Source organism: Hyperolius riggenbachi, chromosome 2 (assembly GCF_040937935.1).
Source record: "Hyperolius riggenbachi isolate aHypRig1 chromosome 2, aHypRig1.pri, whole genome shotgun sequence".
Lineage (NCBI taxonomy): Eukaryota > Metazoa > Chordata > Amphibia > Anura > Hyperoliidae > Hyperolius > Hyperolius riggenbachi.
Genome location: NC_090647.1, coordinates 537,670,570 through 537,693,080, shown reverse-complemented (window position 1 = coordinate 537,693,080; position 22,511 = coordinate 537,670,570). Strand labels below are relative to the sequence as shown.

The 22,511-nt window shown below is 45.3% G+C and overlaps 1 protein-coding gene across 1 annotated transcript in view; it reads left to right on the top strand.

Annotated features, from left to right (window-relative positions):
* The window catches only part of TRPV1 (transient receptor potential cation channel subfamily V member 1), a 56,383-nt gene extending 34,346 nt beyond the window's left edge, over positions 1 to 22,037 (top strand). The window contains exons 10-15 of the mRNA XM_068266391.1: positions 2,938 to 3,103; positions 5,387 to 5,453; positions 12,146 to 12,459; positions 19,045 to 19,172; positions 20,872 to 20,987; positions 21,880 to 22,037. Coding sequence (XP_068122492.1) covers positions 2,938 to 3,103; positions 5,387 to 5,453; positions 12,146 to 12,459; positions 19,045 to 19,172; positions 20,872 to 20,987; positions 21,880 to 22,037 — 949 coding nt within the window. The remainder of the gene's footprint in view (positions 1 to 2,937; positions 3,104 to 5,386; positions 5,454 to 12,145; positions 12,460 to 19,044; positions 19,173 to 20,871; positions 20,988 to 21,879) is intronic.
* Positions 22,038 to 22,511: the final 474 nt, after the last annotated feature.

Here is a 22,511-nt window from a genome sequence, read left to right as displayed (position 1 = left end):
ACCAAGTAAACCTTTTAAAGGAAATCTACAGGTAGTCCTCAGTTAACGAACGAGATAGGGACTGTTGGCTCGTTCTTAACCTGAATCTGTCCTTAAGTTGGGACAGCCACCATTGCTCCCGTTTTTAATGCAATGGAAGGTACATAGAGGACATCTCACCTCTTCCACGGTGGTAGAAGTTCCCATCGTGCTGCCCGGAAGCTGCGCGGCCCGTCCTCTCGCTCCGTTCACTGATCCCCGGCGGCTTCTCATGCGTCGCATGATGACGCATTAGGAGGCGCCGCCACTAGGGGGCTTTTCCTTATTGCGTCATTATGCGATGCACATGCGCAGTAACAAAATACCAGGGACACAGGGACGCTGCAAAACTGCTGGGCGCAGCGACACAGGGAAATTATTAGGTAGGATGATTATTTGTATTAGTGTTAAATGCAAGAAATAAATAAATGAAAAAAGTTTGGTAAGGAAAAAATAGAAAGAAAACCCACATTCCTTATAAGCAAAAAGCAGCATAAAACATTATAAGGGCCATATTATTTTCAGCCAGCAGATGGCGACAGTTCTACATTCTCTTCTGCTTACAATGTTTACTTGGATACAACATTTTGTAAATTGGTTCTGAACATAGAGTATTATTATTATTGATTAATTTAGCGACATCTTCCGCGGCACTATGGGTACCTGGGGAGGTATTTACTTGGGGGCCCAGGGGTGCATGAACTTTTCACAGTCTATTCAATATAGGGCATTTTTAGATAAAAAAAATTAAAAATAACTATAAATTACAGGCAGTGCCTAATTTAAAACAACGTTTTATACATACAAACTAAGCTTTACATACAAACAAAGTTGCCTCCATGAACAAATTATACAGTACTGTTTTTGTTATTGCTATTTTGTTGTTACAATATTGTACATACAAGCAGCATGGTGGCTTAAGGCTCATACACACATCAGACCATAGTCTTTGGAAAATGAAAGATCACAGACCAATCTTACCACCCTTTATGTAGTATGAGAGCCATACCTACACAGTCTATTCTATGGAGCTGAACTCCCCATCAGATAAAATCTTTGCAAGATGCGGCACACACAGATGCTGTACAGACACAAAAGATCAGTATCTGCAAATGTCAGTTAAACAAGGTGTGTATGATGATCTGCAAATCTCATAGACTATGAATGCATTTTGCAGGAACGGATCTTTGTCAGGAACAGATCTTTTGCAGATACTGATCTTTTGTGTCTGTACAGCATCTGTGTGTGCAGCATCTTGCAAAGATTTCTATCTGATGTGGAGTTCAGCTCCATAGAATAGACTGTGTAGGTCTGGCTCTCATACTACATGGAAGGGGGTAAGATTGGTCTGTGATCTTTCATTTTCCAAAAACTATGGTGTGATGTGTGTATGCACCCTTAGTGGTTAGCACTCTTGCATTGCAGCACTGGGTCCCCAGTTCATATCCCAACCAGAGTACTGTCTCCCAATATAAGGTACTAGACACAGAGGTGCCTGGCTCTTCTACTGACCACATATGCTATTGCTCCGTTACTTGTTATTGCCTGATGAAGCGGGATCAAACCTGCAAAACGCGTTGCATTGTCCCCCGAAGTATGTAAATAAACTTGTATTTGACAAACACATTGGCAATTTTTGTGCCTGCTTGGAGGAGGTAAGTCCACCACTGCCTCCTCATGTTTTAAACTTTTTAGATACTTTTTTCCTTTTGGCGCCTCTGTATCCATACTACACCGTCTGCATGTAGTTTGTATGTTCTCCCCATGTCTGCTTGGATTTCCTCTGGGCAGGGATTGTGAGCCCCTCTGAGGGACAGTTAAAGTGGGATAATACTCTGACATAACATGCTATAAAATGTGTTTTCCTACTTTTTATTACCCATAAAGCTGCCATATTTGCATTTGTGCACAAGTCATTTTGTCTGTTTACAATTTATAAGTTCCCAAAGTACAGTTTATCTGCTCTGAAAGCTGCCATTGCATTTTATTGCATAGCTGCTGTATTTATATATTATCTATCTAGTGATCACTTCTCAACTGCACACATACTAGAAGCAGAGAGAGCTTAGTTTCAGCACTTTGCTAATGTTTACAAAATGTATCTGACAAAGGAACGTAAACAAAAGATAATGTTATTACCTCTTGGGATGCGGCCAGAAGCTGCCCACTGAAGCAAGGAGATTTCCACTGAAAAACAAAGGGGTCGACTCATTAAAAGTAACATGCCCGTTAGTGCGAGTGAATTTGAAGAAGCACGAGTTAAAATTAGCATGCGCATGCTACGTGCGGTCCTCTCACAATAGTTTACTAGTGCAGCCGCTACTACCGGTATGTTAATTAACGTAGTGGCCGCGCTAGTGGAATTTTGCGTTTGAGCTACATGCTATCGCCTGGAAATTAAGTTACGATTGCGCGCTACACAGAGAGGACCACGCGACCATTAGTATGCGCACACTGATTTTCACTCGCGCTCCTTCAAATTAACTTGCACTAAATCAACCCAAAAGTGCTGTGTTTAACTGTTTGAATGCTGTTCTGCTACAATTTTTGTTTGTGGTAGTAGGTTTAAGGCTGTAAATAATCTTTCAGAGCAAAGAAGAAATGCTGAGTTTCCTACTACTTTAAGTATACAACAGCCCTAAAATAGCATTGTCTGTTATTTGTTGGTGACCCGGTCATTGCTTGGGGTATACCAAGTCATAGCTGTGGCTGGTGAATGGATGGTTTATATGTGATGCAACATCACAGGTCTGTGAACGCCATGCTGAAGGCAACCTTATGCAATCCTATAGTAAATAACGCCAGCAGGGTTTTGCCTACATCAGGAAGGATTATAAATCAGTCAGTATAGACTGTATATTGCATTGGAAATTGAACCCCATAGAATTCTCATTCATTATGTCTATTTTACCTCCCCAGCTTCTGCCAGTCTCTCTTCGTGTTGATTTCCACCATTCTGTACTTTCTTGGGAGACGTGAATATGTGGCCTTAATGGTCATCTGTCTGGCCATGAGCTGGATCAATATACTGTACTACACCAGGGGGTTCCAGCAGATGGGGATCTACTCCGTGATGATTGAGAAGGTCAGTAAGGTCATTTTATCTGGTTTTCATATTTTAGTCGTATTTTGGTCGTACCAATGGTCTAGCACCATATAAAATAAATGGGATACAGTTGGGGACATCAAACTTGGAGAAGGACTTAGGAGTACTCATCGACAACAAGTTAAATAATCGTACTCAATGCCAAGCCGCTGCAGCTAAAGCTAACAAAATTTTGGGATGCATTAAAAGGGAAATAAAAACTCGAGATGCGAGCATAATATTGCCCCTGTTTAACTCTCTAGTAAGGCCACATCTGAAATATGGAATTCAGTTCTGGGCACCACATTACAAAAAAGATATTGCAGTTTTAGAGCAGGTGCAGAGACGAGCAGCAAAATTGATACGTGGGATGGAAGGTCTCGCTTACCAAGAAAGGTTAGATAAACTGGGTTTATTTAGTCTAGAGAAAAGATGCCTTAGAGGGGATCTAATTAACATGTATAAATACATCAGAGGGCAATATAATAGCTTGGCGGATGAGCTTTTTGTCCCTAGGCCTTCTCAAAGGACTAGAGGACATGATCTGCGCATGGAGTAAAAAATGTTTTAGCCATTTATTTAGGAAAGGGTTCTTTACAGTAAGAGTGATTAAGATGTGGAATGCATTGCCACAGGAAGTCGTTATGGCAAACTCTATACCTGCATTTAAAGGGGGCTTAGATGCTTTCCTTGCGTTGAAAGACATCCATGGCTACAATTACTAGGTAATGCCTAATGATGTTGATCCAGGACATTTATCTGATTGCCATCTGGAGTCAGGAAGGAATTTTTCCCTTTTGGGGCTAATTGGACCATGCCTTGTAAGGGTTTTTCCGCCTTCCTCTGGATCAGCAGGGATATGTGAGGGAGTGGGCTGGTGTTGTACTTTGTTCTCTGGTTGAACTCGATGGACGTATGTCTTTTTTCAACCAAAATAACTATGTAACTGTGTAACTATGTAGTTCTGACAAAGTCCCTTATGGTTGGGTTCAAATTTACCTTTAAAGCCCAAATCCAGTAACATTCTTTTCTTGGGGGGGGGGGTCCTAGGAAAGTGATTAAATGCTGTATTGGTCTTCTACCACAGTTTATAGCTTTCCATCATTTCTTCACCCTGGGATCACCTTGGCTCTAAAGTGAATGAACCGACCTTTAACCTGCTGGGCGGTCTGGACGAGCTCAGCTCGTCCAGTACCGCCGGAGGCTGCCGCTCAGGCCCTGCTGGGCCGATTTGGCTGAAATAAAAAGCAGCACACGCAGCCGGCACTTTGCCAGCCGCGTGTGCTGCCTGATCGCCGCCGCTCTGCGGCGATTCGCCGCGAGCAGCGGCGAAAGAGGGCCCCCCTAGCCGCCTGAGCCCTGCGCAGCCGGAACAAAAAGTTCCGGCCAGCGCTAAGGGCTGGATCGGAGGCGGCTGACGTCACGACGTCGGCTGACGTCGATGACGTCACTCCGCTCGTCGCTATGGCGACGATATAAGCAAAACAAGGAAGGCCGCTCATTGCGGCCTTCCTTGTTTATTCTGGGCGCCGGAGGCGATCGGAAGATCGCCTCCGGAGCGCCCTCTAGTGGGCTTTCATGCAGCCAACTTTCAGTTGGCTGCATGAAATAGTTTTTTTTTTATTAAAAAAAAACCCTCCCGCAGCCTGCCTGGCGATCTTAATAGAACGCCAGGCAGGTTAAAAAAAAAAAAAAAAAAGCCAGATACTTATCTAAGGAGAGGGCGGCTCTGGGTGCTATAGAGCCTTCCCTCTCCTCTATTGGTCCCCGTTGTAGTGCTGGCTTCCCCGTAGCAGCATTCGACCAATTTGGTCAAATGCTGCTGTCTCCGCTGCCGAAGGGAGTCTTTGGAAGTCTTCGGAGCACTAGGGCTTCCAAAGATGGGCCGCTCCGTACTGCGCATGCCTGAGCACCCTTTGTTTGGTGAATGAGGGCCTATGTGTAGTGCTGTCAGTTCTGATGCACCAATCATTCGGCCATATTTATTAAGCTTCAGTAAAGTTGCTGTGCGCAGGAAGTGCGCAGCATTTTAACTGTTAAGGACCACACAGCATGTTTTGAGCAGTGTGGAGGTGTATAGAAAGATGAGAGTGCTGAGCTGCAATTCTGGCCACAAGGAGTTAATATCTTTTAGCAGAGGGAGGATGTGGGTGGGGTCAGGTGAAGTGTTATGTGCTGGGGAATGAGCTTCCTAAAACTTAAAAGCATTGTCACAAAATTTTTGATTAAAGCTAACCGGGCTAAGTGTGGTAAGTCAACATCTGTTACATTTTGCCTTTGCAGATGATCATGAGGGATCTGCTTCGCTTCATGTTTGTCTACATTCTGTTCCTTATTGGATTTGCTGCAGGTAGGAGGCTCATTACACTGTATCATTCAAGGGCAACTGAAGATAGAGGGATACGGAGGCTGCCATATTTATTTTCTTTCAACCACTAGTTTATTTGGAAATAAAGGTACATTTTATTTTTATTTTTTTGCTTTTTCACTGTACCTGGTCAATAATTACGAGCCTGTACTTGCAAAAATAACAGTAACATACCCTCAGGGGCGTAACTAGACTTACAAGGCCCCCCCTGCAAAAATGATAGCATGGGGCCCCCTTTGACCTTGAACCCTACTGGTTTCGTGCCGGGGAGTAGCAGCAGAGTGTGTTCTGCTGTGAAGCAGCCTCTGGAAGCAGGAAATCACTACACACGCTCCGGCACACGGTTGTTGTGAGTGAGTGGGGAGGTTTCTTTTCTGATTGGCTGCCCTTAAGGTTGGGGAGAGGGAGGTGGAGGGGCCCAAAACGTCTTGGCCCCCCTGGCTGCTGATGGCAGGGGCTGCAGGGGTGATTGCTATGCCCATGCATACCCTTATGGTATACATATATAAAAAACTGAGTCTCTAACATAAGAATTCATGTATTCGCTTTTAAATTCTGTCACTTTGGCATTTTTTACATTTTTTTTTTAACTATTGGGGACAGAAAGAGGTTAACTGTATTTTTATTTATATGTGTAGGGTTTTATTTTAAGTGGAGAAATACAGTAACAATACCCAGTTCATCCTATCTGGACCACTATGCTCGTCCAGACAGGCACTGCTGCTGTTCCCGCGTGGTGCGCGCGATCTAGCGCGCTCCCGTGCCCGCTCACGCCGCCCGCCGTTAGCGAATGGGAATATAATTCCCATTCACCGATCTAACTTCCCCACAGAAAAACCGACGCTTTCTATTCAGAGAGCGCGGTATTTCTGCCCCCAGGAAACTTCTCCGTCTTCTTTTTAGTTCCTGGATGCGAGCTCGTTCGCATCCAGGACTTTTTTGACTGTGGCCATCTTGTGGCCAAATAGTAAACTGCACGCACACACATTTTTTATTAAACAATTACATTATTATTCATTTAAAATTAGCTGTTTCCCTCCCACACCCAAAATTACCAAAATACATTTTTTAATAAAAAAAAAGAAAATTACAATAAAAAACAACAACATAAATAGTTGCCTAAGGGTCTGAACTTTTTAAATATGTATGCCAAGAGAGTATATTATTATATTATTTTAAATTATAAGCTTGTAAATAGTGATGGACGCAAATTGAAATAATGCACCTTTATTTCTAAATAAAATATTGGCGCCATAAACTGTGATAGGGACATAATTTAACCACTTGAGGACCCACCCTTTACCCCCCCTTAAGGACCAGCGCTGTTTTAGCTGATCTGTGCTGGGTGGGCTGTGCAGCCCCCAGCACAGATCAGGGTGCAGGCAGAGCGACCAGATCGCCCCCCTTTTTTCCCCACTAGGGGGATGATGTGCTGGGGGGGTCTGATCGCTCCTGCCTGCCTGGGTGTTGCGGGCGGGCACCTCAAAGCCCCCCTCCGCGGCGAAATTCCCCCCCTCCCTCTCCTCCCTCCCTTCCCCGGAGATCCGAGGCTGCACAGGAACGGATCTGTCCTGTGCAGCCTCTAACAGGCTCCTGCCTGTCATGTGACAGCGATCCCCGGCCGCTGATTGCCTGGCCGGGGATCGCTGATCTGGTACAATGCTGCTACTGTTAGCAGCGTTGTACGGATGTAAACAAAGCGGATTATTTCCGCTTGTGTTTACATTTAGCCTGCGAGCCGCAATCGGCGGCCCGCAGGCTATTCACGGAGCCCCCCGCCGTGAATTGACAGGAAGCAGCCCCTCGCGCGAGCGGCTGCTTCCTGATTAATTAGCCTGCAGCCGGCGACGCAGAACTGCGTCGCTGGTCCTGCAGCTGCCACTTTGCCGACGCGCGGTATGAGTGCGCGGTCGGCAAGTGGTTAAATGGTGTAATAAGCGATACAAATTGGCAAATAAAATACATTATCTTTAATTACGGTAGCGTATATTAATTTCAAGCTATAATGGCCAAAAACTGAGAAAAAATTATTTTTTTCATTTCTTTCTTAATTTTTCTGTTAAAATGGATTTTGAAAAAAATAATTCTTAGCAAAATGTACCACCCAAAGAAAGCCTAATTAGTGGCGGAAAAAACGAGATATAGATCAATTCATTGTGATAAGTAGTGATAAAGTTATTGGCGAATGAATGGGAGGTAAACATGGCTCGGATGCATGAGGTTTTCGACACTGTGGTGCTGAACCGGATACAAAGTATGTGAATCCTTTGGAATTATATGAATTTCTGCACAAATTGGTCATAAAATGGGATCGGATCTTCATCTAAGTCACAACAATAGACAATCACAGTCTGCTTAAACTAATACCACACAAATAAGGAAATTTTTCCATGTTTTTATTGAACACACCATGTAAGCATTCACAGTGCAGGTGGAAAAGGTATGTGAACCCTTGGATTTAATAACTGGTTGAACCTCCTTTGGCAGCAATAACTTTGGACAGCAGTGGCTTTCTCTGTGGTATACTCCCACGTACTTCTTTCTTGTTTAGTGTTGTACATATCATAGATTCGCTAACAGGGATGTTAGCATATGACAGTAACTTTTGTTAGTCTTTAGCTGACACTCTAGGATTCTTCTTCACCTCATTGAACATTCTGCACTATGCTCTTGCAGTCATCTTTACAGGATGGCCACTCCTAGGGAGAGTAGCAGTAAAGCTGAACTTTCTCCATATATAGTGTGTCTTTCCATGGACTGATGAACAGCAAGACTTTTAGAGATACTTTTATAACCCTTTCCAGCTTTATGCAAGTCAACAATTCTTAATCGTAGGTCTTCTAAAAGCTCTTTTGTGCAAGGCATCATTCACATCAGGCAATGTTTCTTGGGAAAAGCAAACCCGACACTGGTGTATGTTTTTATAGGGCAGGGCAGCTGTAACCAACACCTCCAATCTCATCTCATTTATTGGACTCCAGTTGGCAGACACATTGCTCCAATTAGCTCTTGAAGATGTCATTAGTCTAGGGTTTCACATACTCTTTTCCACCTGCACCGTGAATGTTTACATGATGTGTTCAATAAAACATGGAAACATTTGATTGTTTGTGTGGTATTAGTTTAAAGAGTAACTGTCAGGCTGCAGAAGCTAATTTAAACCTCTAGTCTCCTGTGTTAAACAGTTTAGAAGGAAGCCAAAAAGACATTACTGAAGATAAAGATCTCTCTTACCTTTGATGTATGCTTATCAGCAAAGCTTAGAGCTAAGCAGGACGCAAGCCGCATAACATACTGCAAAGCATTCTGGGGCCCTCCCCTCGGCTGCTAAGGAGAAGACGGGATCAAGTTTCAGCAGCTTCTAAAACTCAGTCCAGCCACAGCACAGATAAATCTCGGGGCAGCGTACACTGCAGGAGTCCGCTATTGTTCCTAGCCACATGGCTCATTAATATTCACTGCAAACTAGTGTTATTCTGTACGAGCTCCTCTGTGATCAGAAGCAGGCAGGACATGACGACACATTTGGCTTCACAAACATGGAACCTGCCATGAGCTGTCAGGAGCATCATTCTCTGCATATACTATATACAAATTCTGTGAAATCCAAACGTGGACAGTGAAATGCATATGTAATGTAAGTACAGCCAATCTTTAGCTACTGATATATGTGTTTATTTTCTCTGAGACCCTATACCTAACAGCTCCTCTTTAAGCAGACTGTGAACGTCTATTGTTGTGACTTAGATGAAGATCAGATCACAATTTATGACCAGTTTGTGCAGAAATCCATATAATTCCAAAGGGTTCACATATTTTTTATTGCTACTGTATAATAGTTTAGTGCACTATTATATATGTCCACTAGATGTCAACATTCTAAAACGAGCTCAAAAGTTGTTTTACATTTCTCTAATGAATAACCTCTGCTGTTTGTTATAGCAGAGATTATTCATAAATCCGGCACTTAGATGTTCCCATTCACCAATCTGTCCTGTTACTGCCGGTCACGGGGGCAAGCACGGGTGTGCATGCACGAGCACCGCGCTTGAAAAGCCTGAGCCGAGTATCTATGCCCCTGGAACGGGAACAGTTCTCCCCCCGAGGCGTAGCTATAAAGCCGCTGCTACTGCCCAGATACCAGTTGCCTGGCTATACTGTTGATCCTCTGCCTCTAATACTTTTAGCCATAGACCCTGAACAAGCATGCAGCAGATCAGGTGTTTCTGACATTATTGTCAGATCTGACAAGATTAGCCGCATGCTTGTTTCTGGTGTTATTCTCTGATTGGGTTATTCATTCAAAGTCTTCTGGTTGGCTTAAAATTACCGAATATCGTTAAAAGCGGATAACGCATATCATCCATTGTCTTATTACCGAATATCACTAATGCAGATTTTCTGCCAAAATTTTCGCCTAAATCCACATTCTCTGAATGGTTTATTCATTCTGAGTCTTCTGATTGAAGATAAAATTACCGCATATCAGTAAACGTATTTTACCGCAGTTTCAGCGGAAATCCACTTACTGCACTAGTATTTCCGCATTCTGATGCACAAATGCGGATTTCCGTTTGGAAATGCGAAACTGATTGACTAAACCTAATGGTGTGTACCAGGCATTATATGTCTCAGCAGAGCTCATTGGTGTGGGTACTAGAAGACCTGATCTACAGAATACCCAGATAGCTCATGGTGACCCAGAACAACTAGGAGAGTTTAGGGGCTAATGGTGGCCACTAACGGTCCAATTTCTAGTGAAAAATCCATTGAGCGATCAGAAATTCTGGTCGGATTGGTTGTAAACAATCTCTGTTGATGGGCACAATCGATTATGAACGATAATAAAAATAGTCGTCCGATTGGATTTTTGTCAAATCAAAATGTGGATTTTCTTGTTGGTTGTGACAGATAGGAAGCAAGGAGTGGATCGTTGATGGTGTAGTGAACGATTTTTCTTTCAATCAGAATTTCTGATCACTCGAACGATTTTTCACTAGAAATTGGATCGTTACCTAAAGGTGGCCACTAACGGTCCGATTTCTACCGAAAAATCGTTAGAGCGATCAAAAATTGTGGTTGGATTGGTTGTAAATAATTTCCATTGATGGGCACAATCTATTACAAGTGATTATAAAAAAAATTGAATTTTCGCCAAACAAAAATTTGGATTTTCTTGTTGGTGGTGATAGATAGGAAGCAAAGATTGGTTTGTTAATGGTGTAGTGAACGATTTTACCTCCGATCATATTTATCTGATTGCTCAAACGATTTTTCGCTATAAATTAGATCGTTTAAAAAGAGACTGAGACTGAAAATCTGGCCCCTGAATCATAAACTTGTTAATTTCCCAGAAGCCCCAAAGAACATGGGGGTGGTCAAACATACGTTTCTATCCATACATCCTATTGGACATTATCTCAATTAGCACTTAAGTTAACCTCTATTTCTATCTAACACAAAAGGGGGGACAGCGAGAGCCCAATATAGTATAGTATGTTTGAAAACCAAGAGTATTCGTATAGAAAGTATATGCAAATATACTCACAAACCAGGGTCACCACATAGGCAGCCACTGTAATGGCGGAGGAGGAGATTAGACCCCACCGATGAAGTCTCTGTAGATAGGAAGAATGTGGTAACACCCCTCCACCAAGGGTGGATTAGACAATATACTGACGTTTGTAACAGAGGCGCCAAAAAGGATAAGATTAGTTCAAAACCATTTAAAAAAGAGGAGGTAGTGGCAGGCTTACCTCTTCCAGGAAGACACAAGATCAGGGGTCTCAAACTCGCGGCCCGCGGGCCATTTGCGGCCCTCGATACAATATTTTGTGGCCCGCGCCGGCAAAAGCTTCCTTATAGTTCGCTTCATTGCTCCCAAGTAATCCGCCGCATCCCCGCCGCTAAACGAGGGCTGCAGAGCCCCCAAATCGCCCGGGGGGGGGGGGGGCAATCCGCCGGTATTTCCTGGAAGGGGCAGAGCTTTCAGCTTCAGCTTTGCCCCTCCTGACGTCAATCGCGGCGCATCGCCGCCTCTGCCCGCCCCTCTCACTCTTCCTTCACAGAGAGGAACGGGGAGAGGCGGCGATGCGCCGCGATTGACGTCAGGAGGGTCAAAGCTGAAGCTGAAAGCTCTGCCCCTTCCAGGAAATGCCGGCGGATTCCCCCCCCCCCGGGCAATTTGGGGGCTCTGCAGCCCTCGTTTTGCGGCGGGGACACGGCGGATTACTTGTAATGGGAGCACTGAAGCGAACTATAAGGTAAATTAGGCAAAATAGTTTGCATCAGTGTGAATTTGATTTTGAAATAAAAATCAATGCAAGGGACAAGAGGGAGGGGAAGCGGGGGGGGGGGGGGGATTCTGGGGGTGTGGGGGAGGGGGGCATTGGCGGGAGCTGCTGATTGACTTTTCTTGTGAAATCCCTTATGCGGCCCAGCCTCATCCTAACTTTGCCTCCGGCGGCCCCCAGGTAAATTGAGTTTGAGACCCCTGCACAAGTTCATTACTGGTCAACAATAAGTTTTATCAACCGCTCCAAAGTGCAACACGTTTCGCAGGTTTGATCCCGCTTCATCGGGCAATAATGGAACATAAAACTGTAATTAGGAGACCATTGGCTAAGTGCCCTTACTGAGTTCTGTGTTGATCTGTGTCAATTTCTATCTAACAGCACTGGTGACTCTTATTGAAGATAGTGAAAGCAGGAATGAAACATCTACCTCAATGTCAAAGCGGTGGGGCTGCAAAGCCGATTCTGCCTCTTACAACAATTTGTACTACACCAGCCAGGAGCTATTTAAGTTTGCCATCGGCATGGGAGACCTGGAGTTCACGGAGAACTACAGATACAAGACTATCTTCATCTTCCTGCTTATCACCTATGTCATACTCACCTACATCCTGCTGCTGAACATGCTGATAGCGCTGATGGGAGAGACGGTGAACAAGATCGCTCAGGAGAGCAAAGGCATCTGGAAACTGCAAGTACTGAAGATTTCCATACAATACGCCATTTATCTGAATACAGTTGCGTAACATCTGAAAATGTTGTGCTTACTTTGTTAACCACTTGAGGACCCAGCCTTTACCCCCCCTGAGGGCCCTTTTCCACTAGCAATCGCGAGCGTTCGCGCTAAACGCTAGCGATTGCTGAATCGCCAGTGCAGGAAACTTCCCGGCGATTGCGTTCACGATTTTGCTATGCAATGCACTGCATAGCAAAATCGCGGCAAAGATCGCTCCGCGGTGCGATCGCGTTTGAGTCAAAAACGAATCGCGGTAGTGGAAATTACCTATTGCGATTCCTATGTTAAAAAGCAAACCGTAGCGTTTTCAAAATCACTAGCGGTTTGCGATTTTGCGATTCAGCATCGCAAACGCCGCTAGTGGAAAAGGGCCCTTAAGGACCAGCGCTCATTTACAAGATCTGTGCTGGGTGGGCTCTACAGCCCCCAGCACAGATCAAACAACAGGCAGAGCGACCAGATCGCCCCCCTTTTTTCCCCACTAGGGGGATGATGTGCTGGGGGGGGTCTGATTGCTCTTGCCTGCGTGTGGCTGGCGAGGGCACCTCAAAGCCCCCTCCACCACAGGATTCCCCCTCTCCCTCTCCTCCCTCCCTGCCCCGGAGATCGGAGGCTGCACAGAAACGGATCTGTCCTGTGCAGCCTCTAACAGGCTCCTGCCTGTCATGTGACAGCGATCCCCGGCCGCTGATTGGCCGGGGATCGCTGATCTAGTACAATGCTGCTACTGTTAGCAGCGTTGTACAAATGTAAACAAAGCGGATTATTTCCGCTTGTGTTTACATTTAGCCTGCGAGCCACGATCGGCAGCCCGCAGGCTATTTACGGAGCCCCCCGCCGTGAATTGACAGGAAGCAGCCGCTCGCGTGAGCAGCTGTTACCTGATTAATTAGCCTGCAGCCGGCGACGCAGATGTGCGTCGCTGGTCCTGCAGCTGCCACTTTGCCGACGCACGGTATGAGTGCGCGGTCGGCAAGTGGTTAAAGGACAACTGAAGTGAGGGGAATATGGAGGCTGCCATATTTTATTTCCTTTTAAGCAATACCAGTTCCCTGGCTATCCTGCTGATCCTCTGCCTCTAATACTTTAAGCCATAGACCCTGAACAAGCATGCAGCAGATCAGGTGTTTCTGACGTTATTGTCAGATCTGACAAGATTAGCTGCATGCTTGTCTCTGGTGTTATTCACACTACTGCAGGCAAATAGCTCAGCAGGGCTGCCAGGCAACTGGTATTGTTTAAGAGGAAATAAATATGGCAACCTCCATATTCTCCTCACCAGAGGCCCCTGGTGCACAAGGCTGACCAGGCGGTCGCCACCAGATGGTCTCCCCCTCCAGGTGGTGAAATGGCTTGCAGCGTCTAATAGGCCGCAGCTCACCTCTCCAGCCTGCGGAGTCTGTGGTTTCCGGCAGGCAGAGCAGGGCTATGGGAAAATTTTATTCAAAGCCCTGCACAGGAGACTATTTGTGTCTCCAGTGCAAGGCTTCGGCGCCATCTTCCTGTAGCCCTGCTCTTCCTGCCTGTCAGTGCGGGAGTTTTGCAGCCGGAGTGCTAACGGAAGATCATCAGGGGAGCTGTGCGGCGGGAGAGGAGTCTTCCGCAGGTGAGTACATGCTTTTTTTTTTTTTACAGGTGCAGCACCAGAGCTATTAGAGGGAACTAATGGGAAGGGGGGGGGGAGCCCTGCCTATGTGTATTTTCTGCTGAAATGTTGCCCACATTATGTGTATTTTCTGATGAAACACTGCCACAATAAGTGTAATTTATGGTGAAACGCTGCGGCATTGCATTTATTTTCTGGTGAAACATTGCCGCATTACAATTATTTTCTGGTTAAATGCTCCCATATTACGATTATTTAATGGTGAAACTCTGCCACATTATGATTATTTTTGGGTGATACATTGCCGCATTACGTTACTTTCTGGTGATACATTACCGCATTATGATTATTTTGTGGTGAAATGCTTCCGCAATACGTGTATTTTCTGGTGAAACTATGCCGCATTCGGATTATTTTCTAACGAAACGCTGCCGAATTATGATTATTTTCTGGTGAAATGCTGCCGCATTATTATTTTCACTGGGGGGGGGGGGGGGGGGTGTGGAGGGGGGGGGGGGCACCTGGAGTGACAAAATGGCTAGAAGCACCCCTGCCTCTCACTTCAGTTGTCCTAGCTAGAAACCCACTAGGAATCGCCGCAGGGCTTTAAAATCGCATTTTAAACAGCAATTCCCCCATGCTTGGAAGCAGTAAACTGTACAACACTTCCAATCAGTGATTCGAGTTTGTTTTACTTTATTTTACTTACCGGGCGTCCTTCTTCCATCCGTTGTCCCACCCCCTAAAGGAAGAGGTCATAGGTGCTTCTCTATAACCAATCAGAAAAGCGCCTGTGACCTCTTCCTTTAGGGGGTGGGGCTACGGATAGAAGAAGGAAATGCAGAGACCCGGTAAGTATAATACCGTTTTTTTTTTAAACGTAATCGCTCGGCAGACTGGTGCATGCGTAATTTCCTATACTTGTCCCCAGTGCAGACTGGTGCATGCATAGTTCCCTATACTTGTCCCTTATGCAGACTGCTGCATGCGTAGTTCCCTATACTTGTCCCCAGTGCAGACTGGTGCATGCGTAATTCCCTATACTTGTCCCTGATGCAGACTGCTGCATGCGTAATTCCCTATACTTGTCCCTGATGCAGACTGGTGCATGCGTAGTTCCCTATACTGGTCCCTGATGCAGACTGGTGCATGCGTAGTTCCCTATACTTGTCCCTGATGCAGACTGGTGCATGCGTAGTTCCCTATACTTGTCCCTGATGCAGACTGCTGCGTGCGTAATTCCCTATACTTGTCCCTGATGCAGACTGGTGCATGCGTAGTTCCCTATACTTGTCCCCAGTGCAGACTGCTGCATGCGTAGTTCCCTACACTTGTCCCTGATGCAGACTGGTGCATGCGTAGTTCCCTATATTTGTCCCTGATGCAGACTGGTGCATACGTAGTTCCCTATACTTGTCCCTGATGCAGACTGCTGCATGCGTAGTTCCCTATACTTGTCCTGATGCAGACTGGTGCATGTGTAGTTCCCTATACTTGTCCTGATGCAGACTGGTGCATGCGTAGTTCCCTATACTTGTCCCTGATGCAGACTGGTGCATGCGTAGTTCCCTATACTTGCCCTGATGCAGACTGGTGCATGCGTAGTTCCCTATACTTGCCCTGATGCAGACTGGTGCATGCGTAGTTCCCTATACTTGCCCTGATGCAGACTGGTGCATGCATAGTTCCCTATACTTGTCCCTGATGCAGACTGGTGCATGCGTAGTTCCCTATACTAGTCCCTGATGCAGACTGGTGCATGCGTAGTTCCCTATACTTGCCCTGATGCAGACTGGTGCATGCGTAGTTCCCTATACTTGTCCCTGATGCAGACTGGTGCATGCGTAGTTCCCTATACTTGCCCTGATGCAGACTGGTGCGTGCGTAGTTCCCTATACTTGTCCCTGATGCAGACTGGTGCATGCGTAGTTCCCTATACTTGCCCTGATGCAGACTGGTGCATGCGTAGTTCCCTATACTTGTCCCTGATGCAGACTGGTGCATGCGTAGTTCCCTATACTTGCCCTGATGCAGACTGGTGCATGCGTAGTTCCCTATACTTGTCCCTGATGCAGACTGGTGCATGCGTAGTTCCCTATACTTGCCCTGATGCAGACTGGTGCATGCGTAGTTCCCTATACTTGTCCCTGATGCAGACTGGTGCATGCGTAGTTCCCTATACTAGTCCCTGATGCAGACTGGTGCATGCGTAGTTCCCTATACTTGTCCCTGATGCAGACTGGTGCATACGTAATTCCCTATACTTGTCCCCAGTGCAGACTGCTGCATACGTAATTCCCTATACTTGTCCCCAGTGCACACTGGTGCATGAGTAGTTCCCTTTACTTGTCCCCAGTGCACACTGGTGCATGAGTAGTTCCCTTTACTTGTCCCTGATGCAGACTGCTGCATACGTAATTCCCTATACTTGTCCCCAGTGCACACTGGTGCATGAGTAGTTCCCTTTACTTGTCCCTGATGCAGACTGGTGCATGCGTAGTTCCCTATACTTGTCCCTGATGCAGACTGGTGCATGCGTAGTTCCCTATACTTGTCCCCAGTGCACACTGGTTCATGCGTAGTTCCCTATACTTGTCCCCAGTGCAGACTGGTGCATGCGTAATTCCCTATACTTGTCCCTGATGCAGACTGCTGCATACGTAATTCCCTATACTTGTCCCCAGTGCAGACTGCTGCATACGTAATTCCCTATACTTGTCCCCAGTGCACACTGGTGCATGAGTAGTTCCCTTTACTTGTCCCTGATGCAGACTGCTGCATGCGTAGTTCCCTATACTTGTCCCTGATGCAGACTGGTGCATACGTAGTTCCCTATACTTGTCCCTGATGCAGACTGGTGCATGCGTAGTTCCCTATACTTGTCCCTGATGCAGACTGGTGCATGCGTAGTTCCCTATACTTGTCCCCAGTGCACACTGGTTCATGCGTAGTTCCCTATACTTGTCCCCAGTGCAGACTGGTGCATGCGTAATTCCCTATACTTGTCCCTGATGCAGACTGGTCCATGCGTAGTTCCCTATACTTGTCCCTGATGCAGACTGGGTCATGCATAGTTCACTATATTGGTCCCTGATGCAGACTGGTGCATGCGTAGTTCCCTATACTTGTCCCTGATGCAGACTGCTGCATGCGTAGTTCCCTATACTTGTCCCTGATGCAGACTGCTGCATGCGTAGTTCCCTATACTTGTCCCTGATGCAGACTGGTGCATGCGTAGTTCCCTATATTTGTCCCTGATGCAGACTGGTGCATGCGTAGTTCCCTATACTTGTCCCTGATGCAGACTGCTGCATGCGTAGTTCCCTATACTTGTCCCCAGTGCAGACTGGTGCATGCGTAGTTCCCTATACTTGTCCCCAGTGCAGACTGGTGCATGCGTAGTTCCCTATACTTGTCCCTGATGCAGACTGGTGCATGCGTAGTTCCCTATACTTGTCCCTGATGCAGACTGCTGCATGCGTAGTTCCCTATACTTGTACCCAATGCAGACTGGTGCATGCGTAGTTCCCTATACTTGTCCCTGATGCAGACTGGTGCATGCGTAGTTCCCTATACTTGTCCCTGATGCAGACTGCTGCATGCGTAGTTCCCTATACTTGTCCCCAGTGCAGACTGGTGCATGCGTAGTTCCCTATACTTGTCCCCAGTGCAGACTGGTGCATGCGTAGTTCCCTATACTTGTCCCTGATGCAGACTGGTGCATACGTAATTCCCTATACTTGTCCCCAGTGCAGACTGCTGCATACGTAATTCCCTATACTTGTCCCCAGTGCACACTGGTGCATGAGTAGTTCCCTTTACTTGTCCCCAGTGCACACTGGTGCATGAGTAGTTCCCTTTACTTGTCCCTGATGCAGACTGCTGCATACGTAATTCCCTATACTTGTCCCCAGTGCAGACTGCTGCATGCGTAGTTCCCTATACTTGTCCCTGATGCAGACTGGTGCATGAGTAGTTCCCTTTACTTGTCCCTGATGCAGACTGGTGCATGCGTAGTTCCCTATACTTGTCCCTGATGCAGACTGGTGCATGCGTAGTTCCCTATACTTGTCCCCAGTGCACACTGGTTCATGCGTAGTTCCCTATACTTGTCCCCAGTGCAGACTGGTGCATGCGTAATTCCCTATACTTGTCCCTGATGCAGACTGCTGCATACGTAATTCCCTATACTTGTCCCCAGTGCACACTGGTGCATGAATAGTTCCCTTTACTTGTCCCTGATGCAGACTGCTGCATGCGTAGTTCCCTATACTTGTCCCTGATGCAGACTGGTGCATACGTAGTTCCCTATACTTGTCCCTGATGCAGACTGGTGCATGCGTAGTTCCCTATACTTGTCCCCAGTGCACACTGGTTCATGCGTAGTTCCCTATACTTGTCCCCAGTGCAGACTGGTGCATGCGTAATTCCCTATACTTGTCCCTGATGCAGACTGGTCCATGCATAGTTCCCTATACTTGTCCCTGATGCAGACTGGGTCATGCATAGTTCACTATATTGGTCCCTGATGCAGACTGGTGCATGCGTAGTTCCCTATACTTGTCCCTGATGCAGACTGCTGCATGCGTAGTTCCCTATACTTGTCCCTGATGCAGACTGGTGCATGCGTAGTTCCCTATATTTGTCCCTGATGCAGACTGGTGCATGCGTAGTTCCCTATACTTGTCCCTGATGCAGACTGCTGCATGCGTAGTTCCCTATACTTGTCCCCAGTGCAGACTGGTGCATGCGTAGTTCCCTATACTTGTCCCCAGTGCAGACTGGTGCATGCGTAGTTCCCTATACTTGTCCCTGATGCAGACTGGTGCATGCGTAGTTCCCTATACTTGTCCCTGATGCAGACTGCTGCATGCGTAGTTCCCTATACTTGTACCCAATGCAGACTGGTACATGATTTGTATTTATTTATTCACACAGAGGGCAATCACTATTCTGGACATTGAAAAAAGTTTGTCAACCTACTTCACGAACAGATTCCGATCTGGAAAGTCTGTACTGGTGGGACTGACACCGGATGGGAAGGAAGATTACCGATGGTGCTTCAGGTAAGTGTTAAATATTATAATGAACAGCTTGGGGCTCTGTCAATCACTGGACCCCCAAATGACACCTTCCTCCGAGGTGGGGAGTTTAGCTGCAGCGGGGTGAGCCATCATTTGGCTCGCCCTGCGCCCAACTCACCAACCGGGTACTAACACGTAGGTGAGATAGGACACTGCGCTTCAAACTGTTTAGAGAGTCACAGTTCATTACATTCACACCAGCTTCTACAGCTATTAGAAACCAGGACAAACTGCAGGAAAAAATGAGATTGGCTCACATTTATTAGAGAGTCAGGAGCCAATTAAATCAGCTCCTAGCCGGCTCACGGAGCTCCATTGTTATACAGACAGCAGGGCGACTCGGCGAGTAGCTGCGGTGGAGAGACAGCGACACGATCGCTGGGAGCGATGAAAGCAGTGAAAGCGTGTGGCGGCGGTTAGTGAATGAAATCTATGCCCTGGCAGGAATAACAGCCTAAAAAAAATAAATTACACACACCTGAATTCAAAATAAACTGAATAACCTTGCATGCGAGGAATACGATGAAGGCTAAAACATACAGTAACTTTTAATTAATATATTAAAAAGTACTCGAGAGGACCATGACAAGTAGTGCTGCTAACATACAACATTGTAAATAGTGAAGCAGTATGGAGGAGAGAGCTGTTTGGACTAATCCACTATATTGTCAATTGGGATTAGGCTAACCTTTCGCAATGCATAGTAAATACAAAATGCCCCCTTGTATACAACCCTACATGTTTCGAACCCTCAAAAAACAGGGTTCTTCTCCTCCATACTACTTTACTATTTTTTTGTTTGTTAGCAGCACTACAGTGTCATCTTGGGTACTTTTTAACCACTTTATCCACCACTACAGTATATCTACGTCCTCTGTGACTTCATCTAAGCCACCAGTCAGTAGATATACGTCTTGTAGCAGAAGCAGTGCTGTGCAGGATTGAGCTTGCTCCTGTGCACATTTCTGGCACTATCTGATGCAGCACTAATTGGTGAATGGGAATATATGTTTCCTGAGCTAATGAGATTGATTTTTACCATTAAAAATTATTTTATTTTCTCAGTTCATAGTGAAAAGTACATTCCGTAGCATTATTTCAGAATCAAATATCTTCACCATAAATTGTGACAGGAACATAATCTAAGTTTTGTGATAAGCGGTAAGAATAGCCAAACAAAATGTGTGTTTTTTTATCTACAGTAGCACTTTTTATTTTTAAACTGGATTTGGTAAAACTGAGAAATAATGTGTTTTTTTCTATTTTTATTTCCTGGTTTTCCCATTAAAATTCATAGAAAACAAAATAGTTTGAGGGAAAAATGGCACACAATGAAAGTCTAGTTTGTCTTGAAAAAAACTATATATATTTCATTTCTGTGTCATAAGTAGGGATAAAGTTATTTTTGATTAAATAAGGACACAGCTAAACTGTCAAAACTGCTCTGGTCCATAAGTGGGAAACAAGGTCTGGATGCGAAGCGGTTAATATATTAATTAAAAGTTATGTTTTAGCCTTCTTTGCGTTCCTCGCATGCAAGGTTATTCAGGAATAACAGCCTCCAAATAGATTTCAATAACTGCCATCTGAAAGCGGTTAAAACATTTTTTTATAAATCATCAAGGTGTTTTTCATTTATCAGTTGTAGTAATGTATTATTTTTTGTTTTGTTTTTTTGCAGAGTAGATGAGGTTAATTGGACTAAGTGGAATTCAAACTTGGGGATAATCAACGAGGATCCTGGGAACTCCGGACTAATGAAAAGTTCCTTCAATTCTTCAATTAGAATAACCAGAGGTGAGGAACAGCCTGTAACTATGTGTCATACCATGCAATGTGACCTGTAGTATGACTAATAACCTAATAACTGTATGATTACTATTATGTACTTCCTGAAGGCACACAGAACAGCAGGTGCATTGTGTGCATTATTTACACATTGTTCAAAAGAACGTAAAGTACTCTGAACAGAATACTGGGTAAAGTGTATTCAGAGAGAGTGGTCACTACTCACTAGGGACGATCAATGAGATCTAAACATTTCTGAGTTCATGCAGGATTGTCAATTTTTATGCTTGAAAATAGACCAATCAAGTCCCATCAAGGTTTAAATTGATTGGTCCATTTGCAAGCTGCATATATTTGCATAAAAACTTACATAACCCTAGATGAACTGGGAAATATTTGCATTGCATTGATCATCCCTACTGGTCACTTCTGTCTACTCACTGCTAAGGACATACTTGTATCAATATTAGCAAATTGCTTACTACCTATAGGATGAATCCACGCCTTAAATAGTAACTAAGATGTAACTGACAGGCTCAGTGGCTGGATAGTATACTGGTTAAAGGGAACCTGATTTGCAGCCCCTGCCATAAAATTTACATACCTGGGGCTTCCTCCTGCCCCCTCCGGCCTGATCGCTCCTATGGCGTCCACGCTCTCCGTTTCTCCGCAATTGGCCCTGGAAAGTCATCCAGTCCGGAGCCAACTGCGCATGTGCGGCCCGGCTACGCACGCTCCCGTCGCGGTCACGTCGCCTTGAGAGTTCTGCACCTGAATAGTAGCTATTTGAAACCAGGAAATAAAGTTGTGCTTGTTCCCTCTAATGAGCCAATAGTGAGGTTGGACTAGTTTGTTGCATATTCACTTTAACCTTAGCTCTAGTAACACATTTCTGTTACAGGAAAGACATGGAAGACTTTAGTTCCGCACATCAGAGAGTTCAGCATCAAAGGAAAGAGGGTGAAGGAACCCGGGGAGACCAACGTGCAGCTTCAACCAATCTCTGAGAGTGTGACCGAACAGGAGACCAATGAAGATGAGAGACCTAAGCCTGTGTAGACCAGCCAGACCAATGTGTCATGTGTCTAGCTACACCACCCTATAAAATATGATGTACCTAAATGTATTATAATTAATTTGGCTATATGCCAGACTCAGGTCTTTATTGAATGAACTTTTACCTAAGGTTTCTCCCATGAGAATATTTTTCATTTTATCTATTTGAGCACTTTGCATTTTTATCTATTTCAGCACTATTCAAAAGGGGTTGAAAAGGTGAAAACATAATATCAAACTTATTTGGAATATTTTAATCACCATACCTACAAGAATCCAATCACCACACCTACAAGAGTCCAATCACCTTACCTAAAAGACTCCAATCACCATACAGTACCTACAAGAGTGCAATCACCATACCTACAAGATTCCAATCACCACACCTACAAGAGTGCAATCACCACACCTACAAGAGTCCAATCACTGCACCTACAAGAGTCCAATCACCATACCTACAAGAGTCCATTCACTATA